Below are 23,913 nucleotides of genomic sequence, written 5' to 3'. Positions count from 1 at the left end.
GCCCAACAAACTCAGCCATACTGACCAGGGCTATTTTAAGTTTTATTAATGAAGAGTTTTACTTTCTGCCTCGCTGTCATCACTTTTTGCTATTTTTGTGTGAATTTCCCATTTTGCTTTAAATAGAGTAGAAATGAAATTTCCACCTCTTATTTTTTTTAAAGGTGTGTAGTACATAAAGAAATTACAAGTGAGACAAAAAAAGTCAGCCTCCACCTTGGTGACAGATCTGTCACTCACCACCTATCCTACAGGCAGACGCTTTTCTCAGCTCATCTGTCCTTTCAGAAACAGGCTGCACATATACATGGGCTATATTTGAAGTAATATCACATAGTTAGCTCTAAGATTTGCGCTTAAAGGGTTGTATCCTTTTCCCCCTACCATGTCCAAATTCCCCTAAATCATTCTGATGGTTTTGGCTCCCTTGAGGGGTAACTGAGGTATTTCTCATAGATGTTAATGAATGCTTTACTTTGTTTTTTTTTTTAGTTGAATTTTTATTTATTTATATTGTTTTAAATATATATTTTATTGATAATGCCATTACAGTTGTCCCATCCCCCCTTCACTCCCCTCCACCCTGCACACCCCCTCCCCCACCAATCTCCCCCGTTTCGTTCATGTCCCTGTGTCACAAGCTCTTTAGATTCTGTTTTTCCCATAGTATTCCTGCCCTCCCCCCTGTCTATTTTCTACCTACCATCTATGCTACTTATTCTCTGTACCTTCTCTCCCCTTCTCCTCGTCCCACTCCCCTGTTGCTAACCCTCCATGTGATCCCCATTTCTATGGTTCCACTCCTGATCTAGCTGTCCTTACTTTGCTTTTGTTTTAGGTGTGGTTGTTAATAACTGTGAGTTTGCTGTCCTTTCAGTGTTCATATTTTTTATCTTCTTTTTCTTGGATAAGTCCCTTTAACATTTCATATAATAAGGGCTTGGTCATGATGAACTCCTTGAATTTGACCTTATCTGAGAAGCACTTTATCTGACCTTCCATTCTAAATGAAAGCTTTGCTGGATAGAGCAATCTTGGATGTAGGTCCTTGCCTTTCGTGACTTGGAATACTTCCTTCCAGCTCCTTCTTGCCTGTAAGGTCTCTTTTGAGAAATCAGCTGACAGTCTGATGGGTACTCCTTTGTAGGTGACTGTCCCCTTATCTCTTGCTGCTTCTAGAATTCTCTCCTTCATTTTAATCTTGGCTAATGTAATGATGATATGCCTTGGTGTGTTCCTTCTTCGGTCCACCTTCTTTGGGACTCTCTGAGCTTCCTGGATTTCCTGGAAGTCTATTTCCTTTGCCAGATTGGGGAAGTTCTCCTTTAACATTTGTTCAAATAAGTTTTCCACTCGTGGCTGTTCCTCCTCCTCTTCTGGTACCCCTATAATTCGGATGTTGGAATGTTTAAAGATGTCCTGGAGGTTCCTAAGTCTCTCCTCATTTTTTTGAATTGTTTCTTCCTTCTTTTCTGTTTGGTTGTTTCTTTCTTCCTTCTGGTCCACTCCCTTGATTTGAATCCCAGTTTCCTTTCCATCACTATTGGTTTCCTGCGCGTTTCCCTTCATTTCAATCAGTTTAGCCCTTCATATGTTCCTCTAATTTGTGGCTAAAATCAACCAGTTCTGTGAGCATTCTGATCACCAGTGTTTTGAACTGTGCATCTGAGAGGCTGGCTATTTCTTGGTCACTTAGAATTATAGGCTCTGGGGCTTTGAGCTGTTCTTGAGTCATAATGTTTGGTTTGTTCACACCTGTTATGTTTCAGGGGCAGATCCTTAGGTGTTCACCAGAGCAGGGCAACTCAGTGGCTGGGTTGTGATGCTGTATGTGGGGGCGGGGTCAGAGAGGGGAAAAAATGGCACTTTGCTCTGCTCTGCTCTCTCTCAGATTTCTGTCCCCTCTGCTGCTTCCCACAAGCAAATTGGGCCCCTCTGGTGCTGGTTCCCGGGTGTGTGGGCCTGTGTACTCTCCAGGACCCTGTGAGTCTCTCCAACGAACTCTCTGTGGGCCTGAGAGCCTCTCCCAGCCCCTCATTCCCGAGAAAGTCTTTCCAGTTGGTGATTTCAGGCTCTAATTCCCATCGCTGGGGCCCTAGCCTGAGCAATCTATCTCACTGCTCGCTCCTTTGCCTGGTTTATCTGCACGCGAATGTGTGACTTCAGTCAGCCAGCCGCCCTGCGCCCTCACTGGGTCCGCCCGTCGCCACCCCACTCCTGGGATCCACCAACCGCCTCCACCTCCAGTCCTGGGTCTGTCGGATGGAATAGTCTTTCCAGCCCGACCCCACTCCACCACTGACAATGAATGCTTGACTTTGAAAGTGCAGTCAGAATTTACAATTTTGAGGAACTGGCTCCATTTTGCAATTGTAAGGTTCCTAATGTTCTTGGAACTAAATAAATACGGTAAAAGTTTAGTTAAATAAGTTATTAAACTATGATGTTTCCACTTTCATATTTCTATATTGACTCATCAAATAAATATTTCATTTTGCGGGGGTTCTCTCAGTCTTATTTCTATTTGTCCTGCAGGCAGTAAGTGGTACTTTTTCACTTATGATTAAGTCTATTTGATTGTGGCCTGAGGAGAGTCTCAGGTGTGATATCACTGATCCAGAAAAAAAAAGAATACAGTCTTATATTCTTTCTCTTTCTCCATCCCAGTCCCTGCTCCCTGCATTCCCCTTCACTCATTCATCAATCACTTGCTAAACACCTAGAAGCAACCGGGCTCTGGGGCTACAGAGAACAAGCTACAACGCTCATTCTCAAGGCGCTCTCTTCCTAGCAGGGGAGCCCCACTAACCCAGAAATGCCTAGGTTCACTGTTACCCTGACTCCCTCCCTGCCAGGCCCTCTCCTTTGTGACGTAGGAACCTTTGTGCCCTGGCTAAATGCTCACATTTTGTATTCTCCATGGCTCCTGGCACAGAGCTGTATACTCAGAATACAACTTACAGGTCCACCTAAGTCTCCTGACTGGTCCAGACTATTGTTTTCTATCCATTAATTCCTTGTGTCTCTCTGATCATTCTACCAGGCCCCTCTTCCCGTCAGTCCACGTCCATCATAACTTGAGATGAGATCCCAAACTCCCATCTTCTGAAGTAACCTTTCTTGATCCACTCCTCTTATCACAAGTGTACTTACTCCTAAATATTATGAATTCATTTTATATTAAGACTTTTTTTGTTTACTATTGATAGGTTGCTTCAGAAATGTTCAGATGGTTTGTCTAACAATGAGATTCTTCAAATAGAGAAGTTTGGGAATAAAAAATTGTTCTATTTCCACATGGTGCTTAAGAATAATAGCAATAATAGTTATAAATACTTATCATGGGCCAAGCTCTAGCCTAAGCATTTTATGTGTATTGATTCCAACTCTAAGATATTATTATTAGTATCCTCATTTTCCAGATGAAGAAACTGAGGACCAAAAGATAAAGTAACCGGATTCACATCACATATATAGCAAAGCCAGTATTCAAATCCAGATGGTCTGTCTCTAAAGTCCACACTCTTAACCTTAACAGGATTAAACAATGGTTGGAGTAGTGTATACTCAAAACATACTTGGTAGGTAATCAACAGTTAAGGGATCCCCTTTGGCAGTTCAAGAGAACACAAAGACTTACCTTTTGCAGATAAATGAGGCCTTGGACGATCTGGACAGTCAGGTTGTTCACCACCATCGTACTGAGAGGAAGGATGGCTCCTTGACTCACCTGGGACCCCAGCTCGTTCTTCCCTAGTATGCTTTCTGAAGCAGCTTTAAAAGCAGCAACAGTAGGGTCCTCATTGCTTACCAGGTGAATTTGTTTTAAAGTCCCGGTCAGTTGCATCCCTTGGAAATACTTCCTGATAGTTTCCACTATGATCTGTGTACACAGATGCAGAGGGAACTGGAAAATCCCAGAGCTCACGGCTGGAATTGCTACTGTCTCAATGGGTGGCCTGGCAGAGGTGACATAATTCAGAATATTTACAATGGCCTTTTGCAGCTGAAAAATACAGCACTCTCTATGCATTTCCGCCCACCGGGGCCCAACAGCATGTATAATAACTTTGCAGGGAAGCCTCCCTGCTCCTGTGAATGCTATCTCACCAGTTGGTATTTTACCAAATCTAGAAACCAATGCTGTACTCTCCTTTTGGATTTCTTGGCCGCCAGCTTTCACCAGGGCACAGGCGAGGCCTCCTCCATGTATAAGGTCTTCATTGGCTGCATTCACTACAGCATCAACAGGGTGTCTGGTGAGGTCAGCTTTCCAGACAGAGAGCTCTAACCAAGGAGTCAGTCTTTTTCTGAAGACTTGCAGAGACTTGCTGTTACCTTCCCAGGCTGGAGAGACCAGGGTGGAGATACAGCCAAATTTATTCTGGAGAACTTCACACAGCTGACTCTCATTATTTTTTAAAATTTTGAAGTCATTGTGATTAATGGGTATTTGCCAACTATAGTTTTCTCCAAAAATGTCAGTCTCTGGAAAAGGAGAGAAGATTAAAAAAAGAAGAAGAAGAAAGAAATGAGCAAAGGTTCCTTTGAAAAGGATATAAAGGCACCTCAGGTCTGGAGACTGAGTGTCCTATATGCAAAACTGGGATGAACCTCCTCTCACCCCCTTCCTGGTTCTTTCTCACCTAGATATGTAATTAGACCAAGAATATCTAAGAGTTTTCCATGGTAAATCGCCCATAAAATGCTTACTTAGTCTTGTCTCTGGCATTTAGTAAATACTCCATAACTGGAAGCTACTACGATACAGTGATGGCGGTAAGAAAACTACATGTGTAGGGGTTCATGACTTTTACAATTTACACAAAAATTGTGAGTTTGGGAAGAACCATGCTTAAGGCATGAATATTGGGAAGGATTTAATTATGAGACAAAAATAAATGGAGGCTTTATTCATAACTTGTTTGCTGCTTAGTCTTTGTGCCTTAGTCTGGGTTCTCTTAGAAGCAGACTCTGAGGTATGGATTTGAATGTAAGTTTATTTGGGAGTTGATCTTAGAAAACACCAGGGGTGTGAGATGGGAGGCCAGAAAAGACAAGAAAAGGAAGGACATGAATAAAGGATGTGTTACAAAGCAAACAAAGCTTAACTCCACTGCAGAACAGCACATCTCAAAAGAGTTCTATCACAAGGAGAGGAAAGAAGCTGAAATATTCATCCAATTTCTATCAGTCATTAGTCAAGGACGCTCTGTGGGGTCATGGTCCAGCAAATGGGTGGAGAATCATACTCTAGTTTCATGGGACAATTTTGGTGAAATTAAAACTGATTAGACTAAAAATTACTGTATGTGGCAGGCAAGAAGATGAGCTACTCAGATTCCCCTTCACTGTGGTTATGGAGGGAATCCACCTCAGCTTTCTAGCCAAGGTCACACTGTTCTGAGAGTGGCCCCCATCAATGGCTGACCAAGGCCATTTATGTCCAAGGTGAAACTCCCCTAATGGGCAGTCTCAGGTTGGCAGAGCTCTGTCAGTTTTCCTCACAATCTGATGGTTCCACCTGCCCAGTCTCATTTCTCCTCTTTTGGTTTCAAAATAAACCTTCTGAATTCCTAACTCCATCTCAGTATCTGCTTCCTTGAGAACCCAACCTGTGACACCATATGTCATGGAATCTATGCCATCATTAGTATGTGCTACCGAGAAAGGAAAAACAATACCAATTAAACCATGACATATTATTGATAGATAGGGAGTAGCTTTACTTCAGAGATGTGAAAAACTGTGCATCCTAAAATAGATAAAATGTGGTAGCTAATTATATTTTACTTCAACTCTCATTTCTCATCTCAGCCACCTAGAAAGACCTCTGATGGGTTGAATCATCTAAAAGAAGCAGCACTTGAGTAGCCAGATCCAATTGGCCTGTGCCTACACCACAAGTGGGCCACCCTTAGAATCAGGCAGGTTCCATGGACTCTTATAGCCCTTGTTGAGTGAGGAACAACCAGTGGGACACCTCTTCTGACCAGTTTCTCGGGCTGCAGACAGAAGAGTCTCACTCTTGTGGGCAAAGGAAAGGACCAATGGGAATCCTAAGAGAACACGCCTGCTGATGCAAACTGCCTCTCAAGCAGTCCCCGCTCTGAGGCTCAGGCCGAGTTGCCGAAAGGTCCTGCAATCACGCACCTGAACACTCGCAGGGGAGACAGTCTCCTTGTGTGTTCCCCTTTCCCCACTGAGGACAGATCTGAGCAAAGAATTTCTGGAGCAAGGCTGAGAGTGAGGTGTTCCTACCTGATTTCTCATTGTAAGCTGCTGCTTCAGCACCCTGTGAAAAACGAGAGTGGTTTTAAAAAAATGGAAACCGAAGGACTACAAATTACTGAAAACAAAGATAGCCCAATGATTACAAAGCAACAGAAACTGCTAAAAGCTCCGGGTTTGAGCAGGTAGGGAAACATGTACTTGTTCCTTTGTTTAATCTTTGTGCCTGAAATACTTGAAGTACTAAATGTTCTAGCAAACACAAACCCTATCCCACTTCCTAGAGGCCAATCAGTGCACCCCTAATTCAGGATGAGATGAAAGGTTAGAGATTAACACTTGAAAAGGCCCAAAGGTCACAGACCAAAATGACCCCAAACTTTCAGACAGGCCTCCAATTTCCAAAGGCTTGCAGGGTTTTCCTAGATAGAAAGGAAGACACAGGGACATGAGCCACTTCAGCTACACCCCCCACCTACCAGTCAGAACCCACTTTCCATTGCTTATTTCATGGCATTGGCCTGAATGTAGAATTTTATGGTTAAATGAATGAGAGGTCTTTCCTCTCTTTCTTTGTTTTTATCCATCTTCCACAATTCTCCTCCCCTCATTCTGCAAAAGCAGAACTGCTGAATGAGTAAACAGAATCAAAATGATACGGAAGTTACATTTTTTTAAAAATATTTATTTATTTATTTATTTATCTTTAGAGGGTAAGGGAAGGAGAGAAGGAGAGAAGTATCAATGTACGGTTGCCTCTTGTGAGTACCCTGCTGGGAACTGGCCTGCAACCCAGGCATGTGCCCTGACTGGGAATCGAACCGCGATCTGTGGTTCACAGGCCCGCGCTCAATCCACTGAGCTACACCAGCCGGGGCTGAAGTTACATTTTTAAAAGTCATCCATCCTAATGGTGCCTCTGTTGTTTACATCAGCATATTCTCAATTCCCTTTGTCTCACATGGTACAAAGAGAAAACTCTTACTGGGCTATTAAAACCAAACCAAAGACCCAGATTTCTTGCTGTTATAGGAAGAACTATTCATGTGCTGATCAAAGTTCATCATAAATACATATTTATATAGAAATACATTTACCTTAGAAAAGTCCATCCTCTTGGGCTCTGGGGTCTTTAAATGTTTATACTCCTTTTTGTGTTTGAGCAAAGATGGTTGTTCCCAAATATGGTGGCCCACTCCTAGAAATGAATACAAAGGATACAATAAGCATTGACCAGAGCTTAGGGAAGAATAAACCATAGGAAGACTAAACATGACTTCTGATCTTGAGTAGTTTTTAGTTTTACTAGTGAGCAGGCACTATTGTTCTGCTGCTGTAGTTACTGCTTACCTTCTATCCTTTACAGAGAGGCTCCAGTTGAAATCATGGCAGTCCAGAGATGGGCAAGAGCCATATGGGCTATAGCAGGGAAAGCTTTATGGAGAAGGTGAGACTAGAACCAGACCTTGAAGGATGGAGCAGGTTTTTACATAGTTAGAGAAGGAGAATGATACCAATTAGTAAGACTGAGCATGGTATTAAAAATAAAATGAGGCCCTGGCTAGTGAGGCTCAGTGGATTGAGCACCAGCCTGTGAACCAAAGGATCACAAGTCTGATTGCCAGTCAGGACATGCCTGGGTTGCAAGCCAGAACCCCAGTGGGGGGCATGTAAGAGGCAACCACATATTGATGTTTATCTCCCTTTCTATCCTTACCTTCTCTAAAAATAAATAAATAAAATCTTAAAAAAATAAAATGAGGAAAAACCAACTATACAAGTGAGCATGAAGAATCCTGGAGAGTATTTGAAGAAAAGAACTGTACTTATGCCCGTCAAAGGTGTGTGTACTGAGTTTGTGGTAAATTCCTTGATCTAATAAGAAAGAGGAGAGCTTCTGGCCAAGATGGAGGCATAGGTGAAAATACTGTGCCTCCTCACATAACCAAAATTAAGGACAACAAAGATTTAGAAACAAAAACACAACCAGAACAGACAGAAAACTGAACTGTACAGAAGTCCAACAACCATTCAACCAGACCGGTAAGAGGGGCTGAGCCAGTGGCAGGCGGAGAGGGGTCCTGGCAGGAAAAGGCAGTAGCTGGCAGACCCCAGAGCACAGGCGATGCAGGGCTGACCGCAGTCACACATCCGCGTGCAGATAAACTAGGCAAAAATGGGCAGCAAGACAGATCGCGCAACCCAGGGCTCCAGCGCTGGGAAATAAAGCCTAAAAGCACCGATCAAAAAGGTCCCAGGAAAGACTCCCAGCCTTACAGGAGAATTCGTTGGAGAGACCCACATGGTCCTAGAATGTGCACAAGCCCACCCACCTGGGAACCAGCACCAGAAGGGCCCAATATGCTTGTGGGAAATGGCAGGGGGGACTAAAATCCAAGAGAGAGCAGAGCACGCTCCACTGTTCCCTCTTGGAACCCACCCTCACATACAGCATCACAACCCAGAGACTGGGTTGACCCGCCCTGGTGAACACCTAACATTCCGCCACTCACACGTAACAGGTGCGACCTGTCCAAAAAATTATGGCTCATACAGAAGAACAAATCAAAGCCCCAGAGCCAATACTTTTAAGTGACCAAGAGATAGCCAACCTATCAGATGCACAGTTCAAAATACTGCTGATCAGGATGCTCACAAAACTGGTTGATTTTAGTCACAAATTAGATGAACAAATGAAGGCTGAACTAAGTGAAATGAAGGGAAATGCACAGGAAACCAATAGTGATGGGAAAGAAACTGGGACTGAAATCAATGGAGTGGACCAGGAGGAAGAAAAAAAATGACCAAACAGAAAAGAATGAAGAAGCAAGAATTCAGAAAAATGAGGAGAGGTTTAGAAACTTCCAAGACATCTTTAAACGTTCCAACATCTGAATTATAGGGGTACCAGAAGGAACAGCAACAAGTCGAAAACTTATTTGAACTAATAATAAAGGAGAACTTCTCCAATCTGGCAAAGGCAATTGACTTCCAGGAAGCTCAGAGACTCCCAAAGAAATTGGACCCAAGAAGGAACACACCAAGGCACATCGTAATTACATTACCCATCATTCAAATGAAGGAGAGAATTCTAGAAGCAGCAAGAGATAAGGGGACAGTCACCTACAAAGGAGTTCCCATCAGACTGTCAGCTGATTTCTCAAAAGAGACCTCACAGGCAAGAATGGGCTGGAAAGAAATATTCCAAGTCATGAAAGGCAAGGACCTACATCCAAGATTGCTCTATCCAGCAAAGCTTTCATTTAAAATGGAAGGGCAGATAAAACACTTCTCAGATAAGGTCAAGTTCAAGGAGTTCATCATGACCAAGCCCTTATTATATGAAATGTTAAAGGGACTTATCTAAGAAAAAGAAGATAAAAAATACAAACAGTGAAAGGACAGCAAACTCACAGTTATTAACAACCACACCTAAGACAAAAGCAAACTAAGCAGAGAGCTAAATCAGGACTGGAGCCACAGAAATGGGGATCACATGGAGGGTTAGCAACAGGGGAGTGGGAGGAGGAGAGGCTGGGAGAAGGTACAGAGAATAAGTAGCATAGACAGTGGGGACAAAATAGACAGGGGGGAGGGCAAGAGTAGTATGGGAAATGTAGAAGCTAAACAACTTATGACACATGGACGTGAACTAAAGGGAGGGGAATGTGGGTGGGAGGGGGTGTGCAGGGTGGAGGGGAATGAAGGTGGGGAAGGGGACAACTGTAATGACATAGTCAATAAAATACATTATAAAAAAAGAAAGAGGAATATCTGGGTAAAAATCAGAAACACTGAAAAATCTATTTTAATGATTGTCCATCAATTAGGTAGAAATGAAAATGTCTAACTACATAGTACCCTACACTAGTTGCCCACATAGTTGCCATTTGCCTCTGAAATGATTTGTAATGCCTTTGCAGCAGAAAAAGTTCGTATGGCTATCTACAGCATCAGAGCACTGTTATTCTTAAATGTCAGGAACAGCGGCATGTCCAGTACAATCCTAACGTAGGAAGGCAAGATGCATTTTTGTACCCAGAGGGCACTGTTGTTTTCACAAAAGAAGGAAGTCTTCAGTGTTGGCTTTGGTGGTGGGTGGGCTTCCTGGGGGCTTTTGCCTTAGATGGTGTTGCACTTGTTTTTTTCTATAGACCAGGCTTCAAAGGCCTAGGGATACATTTGATGTGGTGGTGGTGGGGTTACCCCAAAGAAATTAGAAACAAGGAGTATATTGCCCCAAACATTCAGTCTCTTCCATGTAAAAAACACCACCAATAACAACAAAAGTCTTCCTAATTTTCCGTAAGTGGTTCCTACTGTGTTCTATTTTCTGCAGCGGCAGCATGAAGATGACTTTTCTCCATCCACCTGCCTGTTCAGCCCACTGTAGTGGGCCCCTGCCTCACCCCCAGCAATCCTCTGAAACTGCTCATCAGTGTCCTCCAGGAGGTTAACCCCAGTAGACTCTCTTCTGTCCTTTTTCTTTTTTAAATTATATTTTAGTGATTATGATATTACAGTTGTCCTGATTTTTCCCTTGTCCCCTCCACCCAATACCCCCTACTCCCTCAGGCAGTCCCCACACCATTATTCATGTCCATGGGTCGTGCATATAAGTTCTTTGGCTACTCCATTTCCTATACTGTACTTTACATCCCATGGCTATTCTGCAACTACCTATCTGTACTTCTTAATCCCCTCACCTCTTCACCCATTTCCCCACACATGCCTCCTATCTGGCAACCATGAAAACACTCTCCATATCCATGATTCTGTCTCTGTTCTTCTTTGCTTAGTTTGTTTTTTAGATTCAATTGTTGATAGGTGTGTATTTATTGCCATTTTACTGTTGATAGTTTTGATTTCCTTTTTCTTAAGTCCTTTTAACATTTCATATAATAATAGTTTGGTGATGACGNTCATGTCCATGGGTCGTGCATATAAGTTCTTTGGCTACTCCATTCCTATACTGTACTTTACATCCCATGGCTATTCTGCAACTACCTATTTGTACTTCTTAATCCCCTCACCTCTTCACCCATTTCCCCACACATGCCTCCTATCTGGCAACCATGAAAACACTCTCCATATCCACGATTCTGTCTCTGTTCTTCTTTGCTTAGTTTGTTTTTTAGATTCAATTGTTGATAGGTGTGTATTTATTGCCATTTTACTGTTGATAGTTTTGATTTCCTTTTTCTTAAGTCCTTTTAACATTTCATATAATAATAGTTTGGTGATGACGAACTCCTTTACTTTTCTCTTGTCTGGGAAGGGGGAAGCTCTTTATCTGCCCTTTGATTCTAAATGATAGCTTTGCTGCGTACAGCAACCTTGGCTGTAGGTCCCTGCTTTTCATGACTCTGAATATTTCTAGCCAATCTCTTCTAGCCAGCAAAGTTTCTTTTGAGAAATCAGCTGACAGGCTTATGGGGACATCCCTGTAGGTATGTAACTAACTGCTTTTCTCTTGCTGCTCTTAAGATTCTTTCTTTATCTTTAACCTTTGGCATTTTAATTATGATGTGTCTTGGAGTGGACCTCTTTGCATCCATCTTGTTTGGGACTCTGTGCTTCCTGGCCTTCTGTGTTCATTTTTACCTGACCTCTTTCTATAGTTATTGTGTTCTTTGAGTCCCAAAACTCTGCTTTCTTGGCTTCTCCTGTGCCATCTTCCCTTGGTTCTTTTGCTACCTCTCACTTTACAGGCCTTTTGCCTGTAAAAGCCCTACCTCACTCAACTCTCTCCAAAATCCATGCTTTCTCTCCTGGATTCCATAGCTCAATCAATGACCTACCATTTACCCACTCAAGTCAGAAATCTAGAATTTTCTCATTGGTCCTATAACCAAAGCATCAGCTAGGTCCAAACACCTAAGTCACTTATGCCCCAACCCTCCTTGCCCATTGGCCACTTCACTTCAGGGCCTCAGGACCTCTTGCCTGAGCTAGGTCACTACGTTCGCTTTAAAGATTTAAATGTGTTTAATTTTACATTTTATTGTTTGAATAGGTACTAGTTTAGTTCACATTTAGAAAGTGCGAAAGGCTCCCTCTGACCCCTAACTGCAAAATCATAGAGTCTGTGCAGTTGTAATTGTGATAGTACCATCAAATTGTTCTCCATAAAGACTGACCTGTTTCCAGTCTTACCAGTCATGAGCAACATCCTTATCTCCGGCCTCTCTGCCGCCATTCATCCCTGCTTGGAAATGCGTCCTCCACCAGCCTATCAACACCACCTTTCTAACATGCACACCTGACATGTCACTCTCCTGTTTCCCCAGCTGACAAGCTTTCCATTTCTCCCCACTGATCGTCAAGTCCTTTCACTGTCTACACCTGTGCTGTCTGTCCAGTGTGGGCCATTGGCCACAGGCAGCTAGCTTTTGACCTCCTGAAATGTGGCTAGACCCAACTGAGAGGTGATGTGTCAGATAAATACCGATTGCCAAGACTCAGTAAGACCAAGAGGATGTAAAAATGTAACTACTTAATATTCATCACATGCTGAATGATTAATGTAGGATACATAAATGATTAAATTTAGGGTATGTTGAGTTAAATAACATCATTGAAATTAATTTCACCTGCTTATATTTTTTAAAATATGGCTCATAAAATTTTTTAAAATAAATTTATTTATTTTTGGAGATGGGAAATCTCCAAAAAATGTTTTTTTCCAATTTTTAAAATTGTTGTTCAATTACAGTTGTCCCTATTTTCCCCCCATCGCTCTCCCCTGCCCTGCCCACCCGCCCTTTCCCACATTCAATCCTCCACCCTCCACCCCCTTGTCCTTGTCCATGGGTCCTGCACTGTTCCACCTCCCTTTAAAGCGAGGGAGAAAGAAAGAGAGAGAGAGAGAGAGAGAGAGAGAAACATCAATGTGTGGTTGCCTCTCCCATGGCCCACCACTGGGGATCTGGCCTGCAACCCAGGCATGTACCCTGACTGGGAATCGAACCTGTGACCCATTGGCTCGCAACCCCAGCACAATCCACTGAGCAACACCAGCCATGGCCAAAATTTTTAAATTAGATCATTGGTTTCATTATATATGTACTGAACAGCACTGGTCTAGCCCCTTCTTCCACCATCTCTCTCACCTATCTCATCTCCTCCAAGCCCCCAGTGCTCCAAGTGTGCCTCAGATGCTCTCCTCCAACTACCGGCCAACGCACGCACTCATTAAGATTCTGCTTCAAACGTCCTCTTGGAGGCATTCAAGAGATTTGCTTCTTCATTCACAAGTCCGCCTCCCTTTACTAGCCTGTGAGGCGGGCGTCCCCAGGTTCATCGGTATTCCCTAGTACACAGGGCAGCACGTGGTCCACGCTGTTGGTCACGACAAGGAATGAAGGCAGAAAGACCCCCAGAGCCCGTCCGACGCATAGGGTTGGAGGGAAGTAGCAGGTGATAGGTTATAACGCAGGAAACCATTTCAATTTTTTTTAATGCAGGTATTAATGTAATTCAGAATGGGAATCTCATTTTAGCTGCATATAACGGTAACAACCATAAGAGTAGAAAGGAATCACAAACTCGGGAGAAACTGACTTCCGAATCCGACCAGTCTCGCGCCCCCGCGGGGGCCCTGGCTCCCGCCCCGCTCCCAGCCCGCCCGCCGCCTAAGCCCACGCCCGCGGGAGAGGAGACGCGGGAGTGTCGGTCGCCCACCGCCCCGGGGTCTGGGGGGCTGCGGGATGAGACCTACTCACCCGGCAGACGGCCGCAGGGGAGGCAGCAAGTAGAGAAAGGGGAGCGGCGCTGCCGGGAACAGGGAGGGAGCTCAGGGAAAGCGAAACTGAAACTTCGCTGCCCGGCCACTGGGCGGGACACAGCCCTGCCTCGGTCCAGGCGCGGCAACGTCCGGAGCAGCAGCGCCAGCCCGACGCCGCCGAGAGCCATGGCCTCGAACTCCGACCCGCCGTCCCCGCTGCTCGTGCGGGTGTCCGAGCCCTGCCGCCGGCAAAATCTACATTGGAAGCTGGAAAGCTACTTCCAGAGCCGGAAGAACTCGGACGGCGGGGAATGCACCGTCCGACCCCTGGGTGCCAGCGCCCCCGACACCTTCCAGGTGGAGTTCTTGGAGAGGGCAGGTGAGGCGCAGGCCCGGGGCGGGGGGTGCAAAGGTCGTCCCTGGGGCTCACCCCCGCGGGATTCCAGGCAGACCCAGTGCCAGATGACCTAGGACATCGGGCGGGACAAAGTATGGCACTGTCTTGTGGGGGTACAGGAACCCGAGAGACGCAGCCGCAGTGGCAGACAAAGCCCAGAGTTGCCCGGTTGGCGACCTAGCCTGACTGCGCCTTAAAGTGGACACCTTACAGCATCCATGTCCCAACTCATCTTTCTCAGCTCTCAGAAGAACAACTTTGTTCTTCACAGAACTTTGTTCTTCTTCTGCCCCCACCCCAGACGCCTGTCACCCCTTGCCATTTAGGCATTCCCCTTTTATGTTTTAAATAAATACTCCATTGATTTATTTTGGGAGATTGTAAAAATAATATATGCGCACCATAGAAAAGAGAGGGAAAAAATAAAGAACACCTGGAGATAAACAATGCGAAGGGTTTGGCATGTTTCTTCCAGCCTCTCTCTATGAATGGCAGTAAACACCTATGTATATTTACAGAATTCTGAGTCTGCACTGTTCACTCCCTGTTTTTTCAGTCCACTTTATGTGAGTATTATTATTACATATGATTGAAAAGGGAAACCAAGACAGTTTCAGAAACATGACTTTTAATGAATTGTCAGTGTTCGATTATCATTGATCTTTCATTTGTACAGTAAATCTGAAGCTCCCACATGAGGGTTTGAAGAGCTCCCTCACAAAATAGGGACAACTGTAATTGAACAACAATTTTAAAAACTGGGGCCTGGCTGGTGTAGCTCAGTGGACTGAGCACGGGCCTGCGAACCACACGATCGTGGTTCGATTCCCAGTCAGGGCGCATGCCTGGGTTGCAGGCCAGTTCCCAGCAGGGGACGAATGAGAGGCAACCATACATTGATATTTCTCTCCTTCTCTGTCACCCACACATCCCCTGTCACCCACACACCACCCCGGCAGGCAGAGAACAACCCTTACTGGGAGGGTGCTTGGGCAGGGTACAGATTCCTGAATAAGAGGAGTATTTAAAATCACTCCCATGTCTATGTGTATGTGTGTGTTTAATGTCTCCACTGAAGCTAAGGATAGAGTGTTGAAAAAAGAAAACCACCAAATTTTGGTTGAGGACAAACCTGTGACTATTTTCCTGGAACCCACCGAAAGTCCAATAGAGGAGAATATGAGACCTGGAATGTCTCAAGTGCAAACACCATCACAAGAAGGAGAGAGGTCTGGTGAGAAGCATCCAGATGAAGAACATATTCCTAATGCTGTGGATTCCTGTGTCCAAAATGTGAGTATTTGAAAGAAGGAGCCAGGTATGTGCTTGCAACTTCCTCCTCAGTCGCTGTACCTTTCACTGTTGGTCTAGCAACCATCGACTGAGGACTTACTACGAGGCGGTCATCATTTTAGGCACTGGGACACAGAAGACAGCTGGGCCCTGCTGGGTGTTGAGAGGACATAGAAGGACGATAAACAAGTAAAACAAATAAATAAAACAATTTCAGAGAGTGCTGTGTGCCTTAGAGAGTTACCGGGCCAGGGCACGTAAGGGGAAGGAGGTGGTGCTACTTCTAACCAGTCGTCTGAGACAACTTCTAAGAGGTGACGTTTGGCCCCGAGACTTGATTTTTTTAAACTATTGGATGACAGGTTTTTTAAAAAAGATTTTATTTATTTGTCTTTAGAGAGGAAGAGAAGGAGAGAAATATCAATGTATGGTTGCTTCTTGTGAGCCCCCTGCTGGGAACTGGCCTGCAACCCAGGCATGTGCCCTGACTGGGAAGCGAACCACGATCATGTGGTTCGCAGGCCCGCGCTCAATACACTGAGCTACACAAGCCAGGCCCCAGTTTTTAAAATTGTTGTTCAATTACAGTTGTCCTTATTTTTCCCCCATCGCTCTCCCCTGCCCTGCCCACCCGCCCCTTCCCACATTCAATCCTCCACCCTCCACTCCCTGGTCCTTGTCCATGGGTCCTTTATGTACACGTTGCTTGACTTGGCCCTTCCCCTGGCCTGAGACTTGAATAAGAAGGAATGAGTCATATGANGTGAGCCCCCTGCTGGGAACTGGCCTGCAACCCAGGCATGTGGCCCTTCCCACATTCAATCCTCCACCCTCCACTCCCTGGTCCTTGTCCATGGGTCCTTTATGTACACGTTGCTTGACTTGGCCCTTCCCCTGGCCTGAGACTTGAATAAGAAGGAATGAGTCATATGAAGAGTCATGTGACAAATCAATATCAACTGCCTACTGCGTGCCAGGCACTGTCATGGGAACTGGGGCTATAGCCAGGAACACACCATACTCTGCCTTCAGGGACCTCACATTCTAATGAGGGACATAGACAGTCATAGTAAACAAATAGATTTATAATAAAATGTCTGCCAGTGTAAGTGCTAGGAAGAAGAATAAAGCAGGACAAATGACAGTAACAGGACTACTACTTTACTATATTGGGGAAAAACCTCTCCAATGAGGTAATGTCTGAGTAGAGACGTGCATGAAATAAGGGAGCTAGCCTAGCTGAGTGGATTTCTGTGGGAAGAATGTTCTAGGCGGAGGGGAGCACAAGAACAAAGGCCCCAAGACAGGAGCTTACATCCTGAGCACCAGGAACTTCAAGGAGGCAGGCCAGTGTGTCTAGAGGGCAGTGAACAGGGGAGAGAGTGATATGAGAAGAACTTGGAGAGACACTTAGAAGTCAGGTGTTTGGGGATGAAGTTCAGGACTTTGGCTTTTCACTTAAATGTTAGGGGGTTCATGATTTTGAGCCTGGGATGTGGTGTGATCTGATTTACGTCTCTAAAGGGTCACTTTGGCTGCTGTGTGGATAACTGATTGTGGGAAAGGTCTAGAGTGGACGGTCAGAGCCCAGTCAGGAGGCGTTGCAGTGGGCCCAGGGCAGTATGGTAATGGCTTGGACTCTAGGGTGGTCCTGTTGGCAGTAGGTGAGGCTGGATTCAGGAAGCGTTTTCAGGGAAGAGCTAGAGGAAGGATATTACATGCGGAGGAAATAGCATGCGCAGAGACCTTGAGGGGTGGCAAAACATTAGAAATACTGCTTTTATGTTATATTCAATCTGCCTACCTATTTTTAGCCTAATATAATGTGCTTGTCTTATACTTGAGTTTCTAAAAGCTGGGAGCTTAGAGGGCCCGGTAACATTGTATGTAGTTAGGTGTTTAGTGAAAAAAAAAAAAGTTGCGGGAGTTGGGGGAGGCAGGAGGGATTGAAGAGGAGAAAAAAAAACAGTAATGAGAATAAACGTTCTCAGATTTATGACTCCCTTCTAAGCTCACAGACTCGTTTGTGAGAACCATAGCAGCTTCTCAGAATGACAAGTGCCTTTTCTCCGCTGCCTTCCCTAAGGCCAAACAGATAGTGGCAACTGTAAAATCCAGACTGTTAGTCCACAGTGCCTTTTAAAAATTCTCATACCTAGCTCTGGCTGGTGTGGCTCAGTGGATTGAGTGCCAGACTGAGAACCAAAGGGTCACCGGTTCCATTCCCAGTCAGGGCACAAGCCCAGGTTGCAGGCCAGGTCCCCAGTAGGGGGTGCGTGAGGAGCAACCACACAGTGATGTTTCTCTCCCTCTCTTTCTCCCTCCCTTTCCCTCTCTCTAAAAATAAATAAATAAAATCTTTAAGAATAAATAAAATAAAATAAGTTCTATTACCCAGACTCGACATTTACATCAGGCCTACTGGAGATGTGCCTGGGCCTTGGCTTTTTTTTTTTCTTTTAACTTCCCAAGTGAGCCTAATGTGCAGACAGACAGGGCTGAGAACCTCTGGGCTATAACGGGCTGCATCCTGTGTGAAAAGGATTTGAAAGTCGTCCTCCGCTAAGAGAAGACATACATAGCTGTTGTTTTTCTAGTCTTTAGACATTCTCTCGAGAGGAGACTGTAGGCCTGCATGTCTGAGAGATTTCATTTCTTCCTTTGAAAATTTCAGATCTTCCTTACCGTCACGGCTGAACTGAACTGTAACCTGTTCTCTAAAGAGCAGAGGGAGCGCATAACCACTCTCTGCCCCAATGTCACAAAAGTGGAGGGCTACAATGGAGTTGAGAGAGTGTGTGGTAACTTCCAAGATATTGAAAAAATACATGGCTTCTTGAGTGAGCAGCTCCTAAAAAGTGAGCGGAGTCGTGAATCACCCCCTCTGACAACAGAGTGGGAGCCACCCCAGCAAGGCCAGAACGGTTGTGGTTCTCCCTCTGAACCAAAAACCAAGTCAGAAGGAAAAAGCAACTGCTATGAAGTTCCCTCATTTCTCTTTGAGTACTTCCAATATACCCATCCTGGAAAAATGGACTCACTAGAGAAAAGATTTGGTATAAAAATAAAAAGTCAGGAGAGTTCTCCTGATATCGTCTCTCTAGATTTCACCCCAAGTCAATCAAGTGACATCAAATCAGCTCAAGAGTCTTTTATCCATGAGTTTCAGCAGAGCATAGGAACTATGAAGAAGGAACATGTTGAATTGGCTGACAGTAAGCAAGCAAATAAAATCAAACAGAAACTGAGTCGCCAGTTTCAAAAGCTTTATGCAAAGGAGAATGGAGGCGAATTAATTCTTATGGGCACCCATGATGAGGTTTCAGCTGCCAGACATTTTATCGCCTCCCAAATCTCTGAAAGTCCTGTCGAGGCTCCTGTGAAAATATCGATTCTGTGTATGAGGAACAGAATCAAGGTTGACACAGCACACTACAAGCTTTTAGAAGCTGCATTACTCCAGGAGATATCAGAGATAGAACAAAAGTACAACACTCAAAGGAAGGTTTGGGAAGAAGGTCAGAAAACCTGCATTGTATTTGAACCTAAGGGCAAGGCATTAGATCTGTCTGTGCACGCTCACGCAAGTTTCGTTGATGCCTATCAACATGTCTCCTGTCAGCTGATGAGAGAAGTTCTTCCATTGAAATCTTTGGGCAAGGAGAGAAAGAACTTATTTGGGACCAAGTTCCTTGGTGACTTGAGAAATAGGCATCCAGGTGTATGTGTTGTGCTAAATCAAGAGTTAATGACCTTTATTGGGTTGCCACATCATCTCGCAAAGGCAAAGCAGTACGTCTTAGAAACAGGGGGAATGTCCCTGTTAGCTGGAAAGAAACAGAATGAGGATCACGAAACACCCATGGACATTGATGGGAATGGTTCAGGAACAGCTCCACCAGCATCCCAGCGCTCTGCCAGCTCTCAGGCGTCAGGCGTGGACAAGGAAGAGGACATGTGTGTCATCTGTATGGAGCCCATTACAAACAAGGTAGTGCTGCCAAAGTGCAAGCACGGGTTCTGCAACCCCTGTATCAGCAAAGCCATGACGTACAAACCAGTCTGTCCCGTGTGCCAGGATCCCTACGGTATCCAGAAAGGGAATCAGCCGAAGGGAAAAATGACTTTCACTGTCCAAACACAGTCACTTCCAGGCTATGAATCCTGTGGCTCCATTGTGATTAGATACGATATGGAGGGAGGCATCCAAACAGTAAGTGTTTCTGAGATCCATGGGTTTCTTTTCAGAGTGCTGAGCAAAGAGAGACTGTGCTGCTGCCAATTAGTGGATTTCCCAGGGACTTATTTCTGTAGTCATATGCAATGGCTTTAAATAGTGGTAAAAGTAACAGTCTTTGCCTATCACTCACGTTTTTGTGTCTATTAGGAGAGAGGAAGGGTGGGTGGTGATTGATCATGTATTGGGGGGGGGGGAGTCAGGATGGTGGGTGGTATTCCCAGCAGGAATTTAGGAAAAGAGGAGAAATGAATTCTTCAATACCTTTTTTTGTGTTTGATGTCTTCTATCTGAAAATGAATATATCTATCTGTATAGGAAAGTTTAGACTCAGGAGTGTGTTTATGCAACATTGTTTTGTCCTCATGCAGGAAGAGCACCCAAACCCAGGAAAGCCATATTCCTCAACACACCGCACTGCATACTTGCCTGAAAACAAGGAAGGATGGGAGGTTTTGAAACTGCTTCAGAAAGCCTTTGAGCAGAAGCTAATTTTCACGGTGGGGGAGTCTCGAGTTACAGGACTCTCAAATGTCATTACCTGGAATGATATCCACCATAAAACGTCCATGTGTGGGGGACCGGAAGGGTGAGAACCTTTTGAAATAAAATGATGGCTACACAGAAGTTAGAGCTTGTAAGATATGGCAGCTTGAGGATATGGCTACAAGGGACTCTTTACAGCAGCGGGATTGGGTACAGTACAGTATTTTGAGAGATGTTAATCTCAAAGGCAGATTGGTTCCCATCACCTTCTATACAGCCAGCCACAAAGCATCATACAGCTACTAAATTCTGCATCAAAAGGCAAGAGGCTTCAAAATCCGAGATGAGTGATATCTCAGATGATTTGAGGTTTCCTGTTTATTTGAAGGGTATATCCTAGGAACGTTATTTACTTAACCTTCTTTTAAGATCATACTTTCGTCTACCCATTTCTTCCATCGCTCCATAGAGATCCTAAAATCACTTGGCTAATAGTACTCTAGAAAAACTCTTATTTAGTGCTGTGAGAGTTGTTTTCTAGGCAACCCAGTTGTTCTCAGTGAAATTCAGATACAATACCTCAACGTGTAACACTCAAAAGGGTCCTGAGACTTTCGCAAATTTTCCAAACTTGAAAAATCCTCCTGTGGCACACACTGCATTTTTATATATAAAATATATACTATACTTTTATATATAACATGTTATATTTTTATATATAAATCATTTATTTTTAATATAGTGTAGTATTACTTTATGAGAGTCACTGCTTACCACGAGCTGAAAATATGAAATGTCTTGTTAGAAGGCAGACAGCTAGGCTCACTGACTAGCTAAAGGGCGCACATCTGCACGCTAACAAGTGGTTATCAGTCATCCGCCTTCAGGAGTGCTTGTTAGTGTTTGCAACCAAGGTTAACGCCAGCAAACTTCTCTGCACATTCGTTAAAATCATGTGTGATGAAGCTAAGGGGCTTTTCCTTCCACAGGTACGGCTACCCTGATCCTAATTACCTGAAACGCGTCAAACAGGAGCTGAAAAATAAGGGAATTCAGTAAGAAGACTGCTGGAAGGATGTCTTGAGCCAGCCAAGCTTTCAAGAGACACACTTGAAGGAGCAGAGTAAAATATCCTTATGTAGAAAGTCCTTTTACAAATGTTCATCTCAAGGGTTCATGGAAGAGTAGGAATCTGTTATGTCATTTTTGGAGTGCTACTTTTTATGGGAGACAAAATCTCCAATATCTGTGTGACTTTTGCTGTGGGGATGTTATGCCTCATTCTTGGGCCATTGTGGCGGGGAGGAGGGATGGAGTGTTGTGGACCTAAAGTTATCTTCTGTGCTCTGCAGTCGAAATACCAGCTGCCAGTCGGTCCTCTTTTTATCACCATCTCTGGGGTGGTCCTTTAGTTTTTTTGTTGGTTGATCTGCCCTTTAAGTGCCGTAAAAGTAAAATCCTAGTGTGAATGGGGGAAGTAGGGAGGCTTTGGTTATGAAAAAATTAGGACATATGTTCCCCTCTTTCATGGCCAGAAGAGTGACCAGGAGCACAGATTGGGCAGCCTTTGGTGATAAAGAGCATAAGGCTATTATTTTTCATGACACAGAACCTGGTATACAGTTGGTACTTAGTGAATTTTTGCTACCAGACTTAGGTGGCTAAAAGCACAGCAGAGGAATGTATGTTCCCCAAATCTTTATCAGAGGCAGGAGTAAGGAAGCCATTTCTGGAGTCCTCACCACTGATTTGGAAAACGGGATTTCTTATCTGGTTATCCACACTGCAACCTCTCTCCAAAAATGATGAATGAGGTGTCTTTTTCTTTTCTTAAACACATGCGCACACACGCACACACATTTGATCAGAGGGCAACAGCTAATATTTACTGTGGACTTATTTTGTCCTCTTTATAAGATCTTCACTTTTGTGTGATTGATACTACTAGGATCTCCATTTTATAACTGGGAAAGCTGATGTGCAGAGGACACCTTGGCAAAGGTCACTTAGTTAACAAGCAGAAGTGCTAGGATTTAATGACGATAGCCCAGCCTCAAGGCTTCTGTACCCCAGAGCTTCTCCTCCACAAAGCTGGCCTAGGAGTTCCCGTTATCCTGGGCTTCTCTCACAGCAAATTTCCTCTGAAGAAGTCTTATTTGAGGAACTTAAAAACTCAGAATCTTTTCCTTCAACTGGAGAGTTGAGGAAGCTTAAACTAAATCATAGCCCCCCGCTTTTTTTAAATCAGATGATATATTTAAATTTTGGTGATTCATTAAAGTCTTTACCATTATGATTAGTTGTATCTACTAGGCTTTAGCTAAATTTGCTTCAAATAAACTCAAGTTTGGTTCCTGCTAAAGGTCCAGATCCTTGATTACAATGCCGCGCGTGCACAGGCAGGTCAGTGGTGTGAGCAGTTGGGGAGCCTTTGGATTGCTACTTTTGCCCTGTGGAAGGTATTATCACATGTATCTGCTTTCAATAAAGTTATTTCCACATTAGGCGCAGATTGTATTCTTTCCCCACTCCTTTTTTCTCTTCCCTTAGGTTGAGATTCTGGTGGTTTCCCACAATATAGAGAGTGTGCAACACAACCACTTTTGACTTCACTATTGCCACTTTCAGCTGTGAAAAATCACATGTAGTATTATTTTTCCTTAACCCATAGAGTACTACAAAGGTAAGAGTATGCTGCAGGTTTTGACTCTTCTCTCCTTCTAGAGAAAGCATCTGCAACACCTTATCAAACTATATTTGCCCCCTTCTTGCCCCCAGAATTTCTGTTCACTTTTCCAATGTGGGTGCTGGAATACCCAGGTGGCTCACTGGGCACCAGCAAATCAGGGCACCCTTCTCTCCAAAGAAAAAGATAATCGAAAATATAATATTGAGGTATTTGATGTTTTCCTAAAGATGGCAAGCTTCTGCACCCAGTTCCAATGTGTGGATTTCCCCCACACACATCAGAGCAATTTTCTGACACCAGCAAAGTGTCCTACAATTCAACTCAATTCTGACTATCTACGAGGAGAAAATATCAGATGCCCTGGTTAAGGGCTCAGTCCTATAAGACTGCCCTGTACTTTAGATAGCAATAATAAACCCTGGTTGTTGCCCGGGCCTGTGCTGAATAGCTATGAATCTGAGGTTCCCATGACACCCTCCTTGGATAAGTTCCTAGAGCAACTCCCAGAATTCAGGAAACCAGTTCACTCACTAGATTGTCTGAGTATGACAAAAGAACATGACTTGGGGCTCTGGGGCCCTGGGGCATGTGTCTCAGTTGGAGTGTTGTCCTGTACACTGAAAAGTCATGGGTTTGATTCCCAGTCAGGGCACATGCCTGGGTTGTGGTTTTGGCCCCAGTTGGAGCACATAGGGAAGGCAACTAGTCTAGGTTTCTCTCACACATAGATGTTAGGGGTGCTCAATGATTCGGGCTGTGAAAGATTTCACAAAGAGAAGAAAATGCAGAGCGCAAAGCTTTTTATTGACTTTCCAAGACTGGAAAGGGGCCTGGTGTGGAGAGATACGTTAGCT

At 44.3% G+C, this 23,913-nt stretch overlaps 2 protein-coding genes across 5 annotated transcripts in view; one reads left to right on the top strand and one right to left on the bottom strand.

The window, feature by feature from the left end:
• PARP9 (poly(ADP-ribose) polymerase family member 9) overlaps positions 1-14,227 on the bottom strand; it is a 38,228-nt gene extending 24,001 nt beyond the window's left edge. Inside the window, exons 1-4 of one of the 4 annotated variants that reach the window (XM_037051481.1) lie at positions 13,956-14,227; positions 7,329-7,429; positions 6,154-6,295; positions 3,641-4,488 (exon numbers count right to left, since the gene is read on the bottom strand). In XM_037051481.1, the coding sequence (XP_036907376.1) occupies positions 3,641-4,488; positions 6,154-6,295; positions 7,329-7,429; positions 13,956-14,145 (1,281 nt within the window). In that variant the 5' untranslated portion in view covers positions 14,146-14,227. Of the gene's footprint in view, positions 1-3,640; positions 4,489-6,153; positions 6,296-7,328; positions 7,430-7,581; positions 7,605-13,343; positions 13,538-13,955 lie in introns of those variants that run through there. The other 3 variants (XM_037051482.1, XM_037051484.1, XM_037051483.1) reach the window with 3 other exon arrangements.
• On the top strand, positions 14,144-22,876 carry DTX3L (deltex E3 ubiquitin ligase 3L). Its single transcript, XM_037051485.1, has 5 exons — positions 14,144-14,336; positions 15,433-15,647; positions 18,322-19,860; positions 20,256-20,473; positions 21,360-22,876. The coding sequence occupies exons 1-5, from the start codon at positions 14,144-14,146 to the stop codon at positions 21,427-21,429; spliced, it is 2,235 nt and encodes a 744-aa protein (XP_036907380.1). The 3' UTR covers positions 21,430-22,876.
• Positions 22,877-23,913: the final 1,037 nt, after the last annotated feature.

The sequence above is a fragment of the Sturnira hondurensis genome, unplaced genomic scaffold (genome assembly GCF_014824575.4).
Source record: "Sturnira hondurensis isolate 20B ecotype Veracruz unplaced genomic scaffold, ASM1482457v3 Scaffold0007222, whole genome shotgun sequence".
NCBI lineage: Eukaryota > Metazoa > Chordata > Mammalia > Chiroptera > Phyllostomidae > Sturnira > Sturnira hondurensis.
This window is presented reverse-complemented; position numbering and strand designations above follow the sequence as displayed.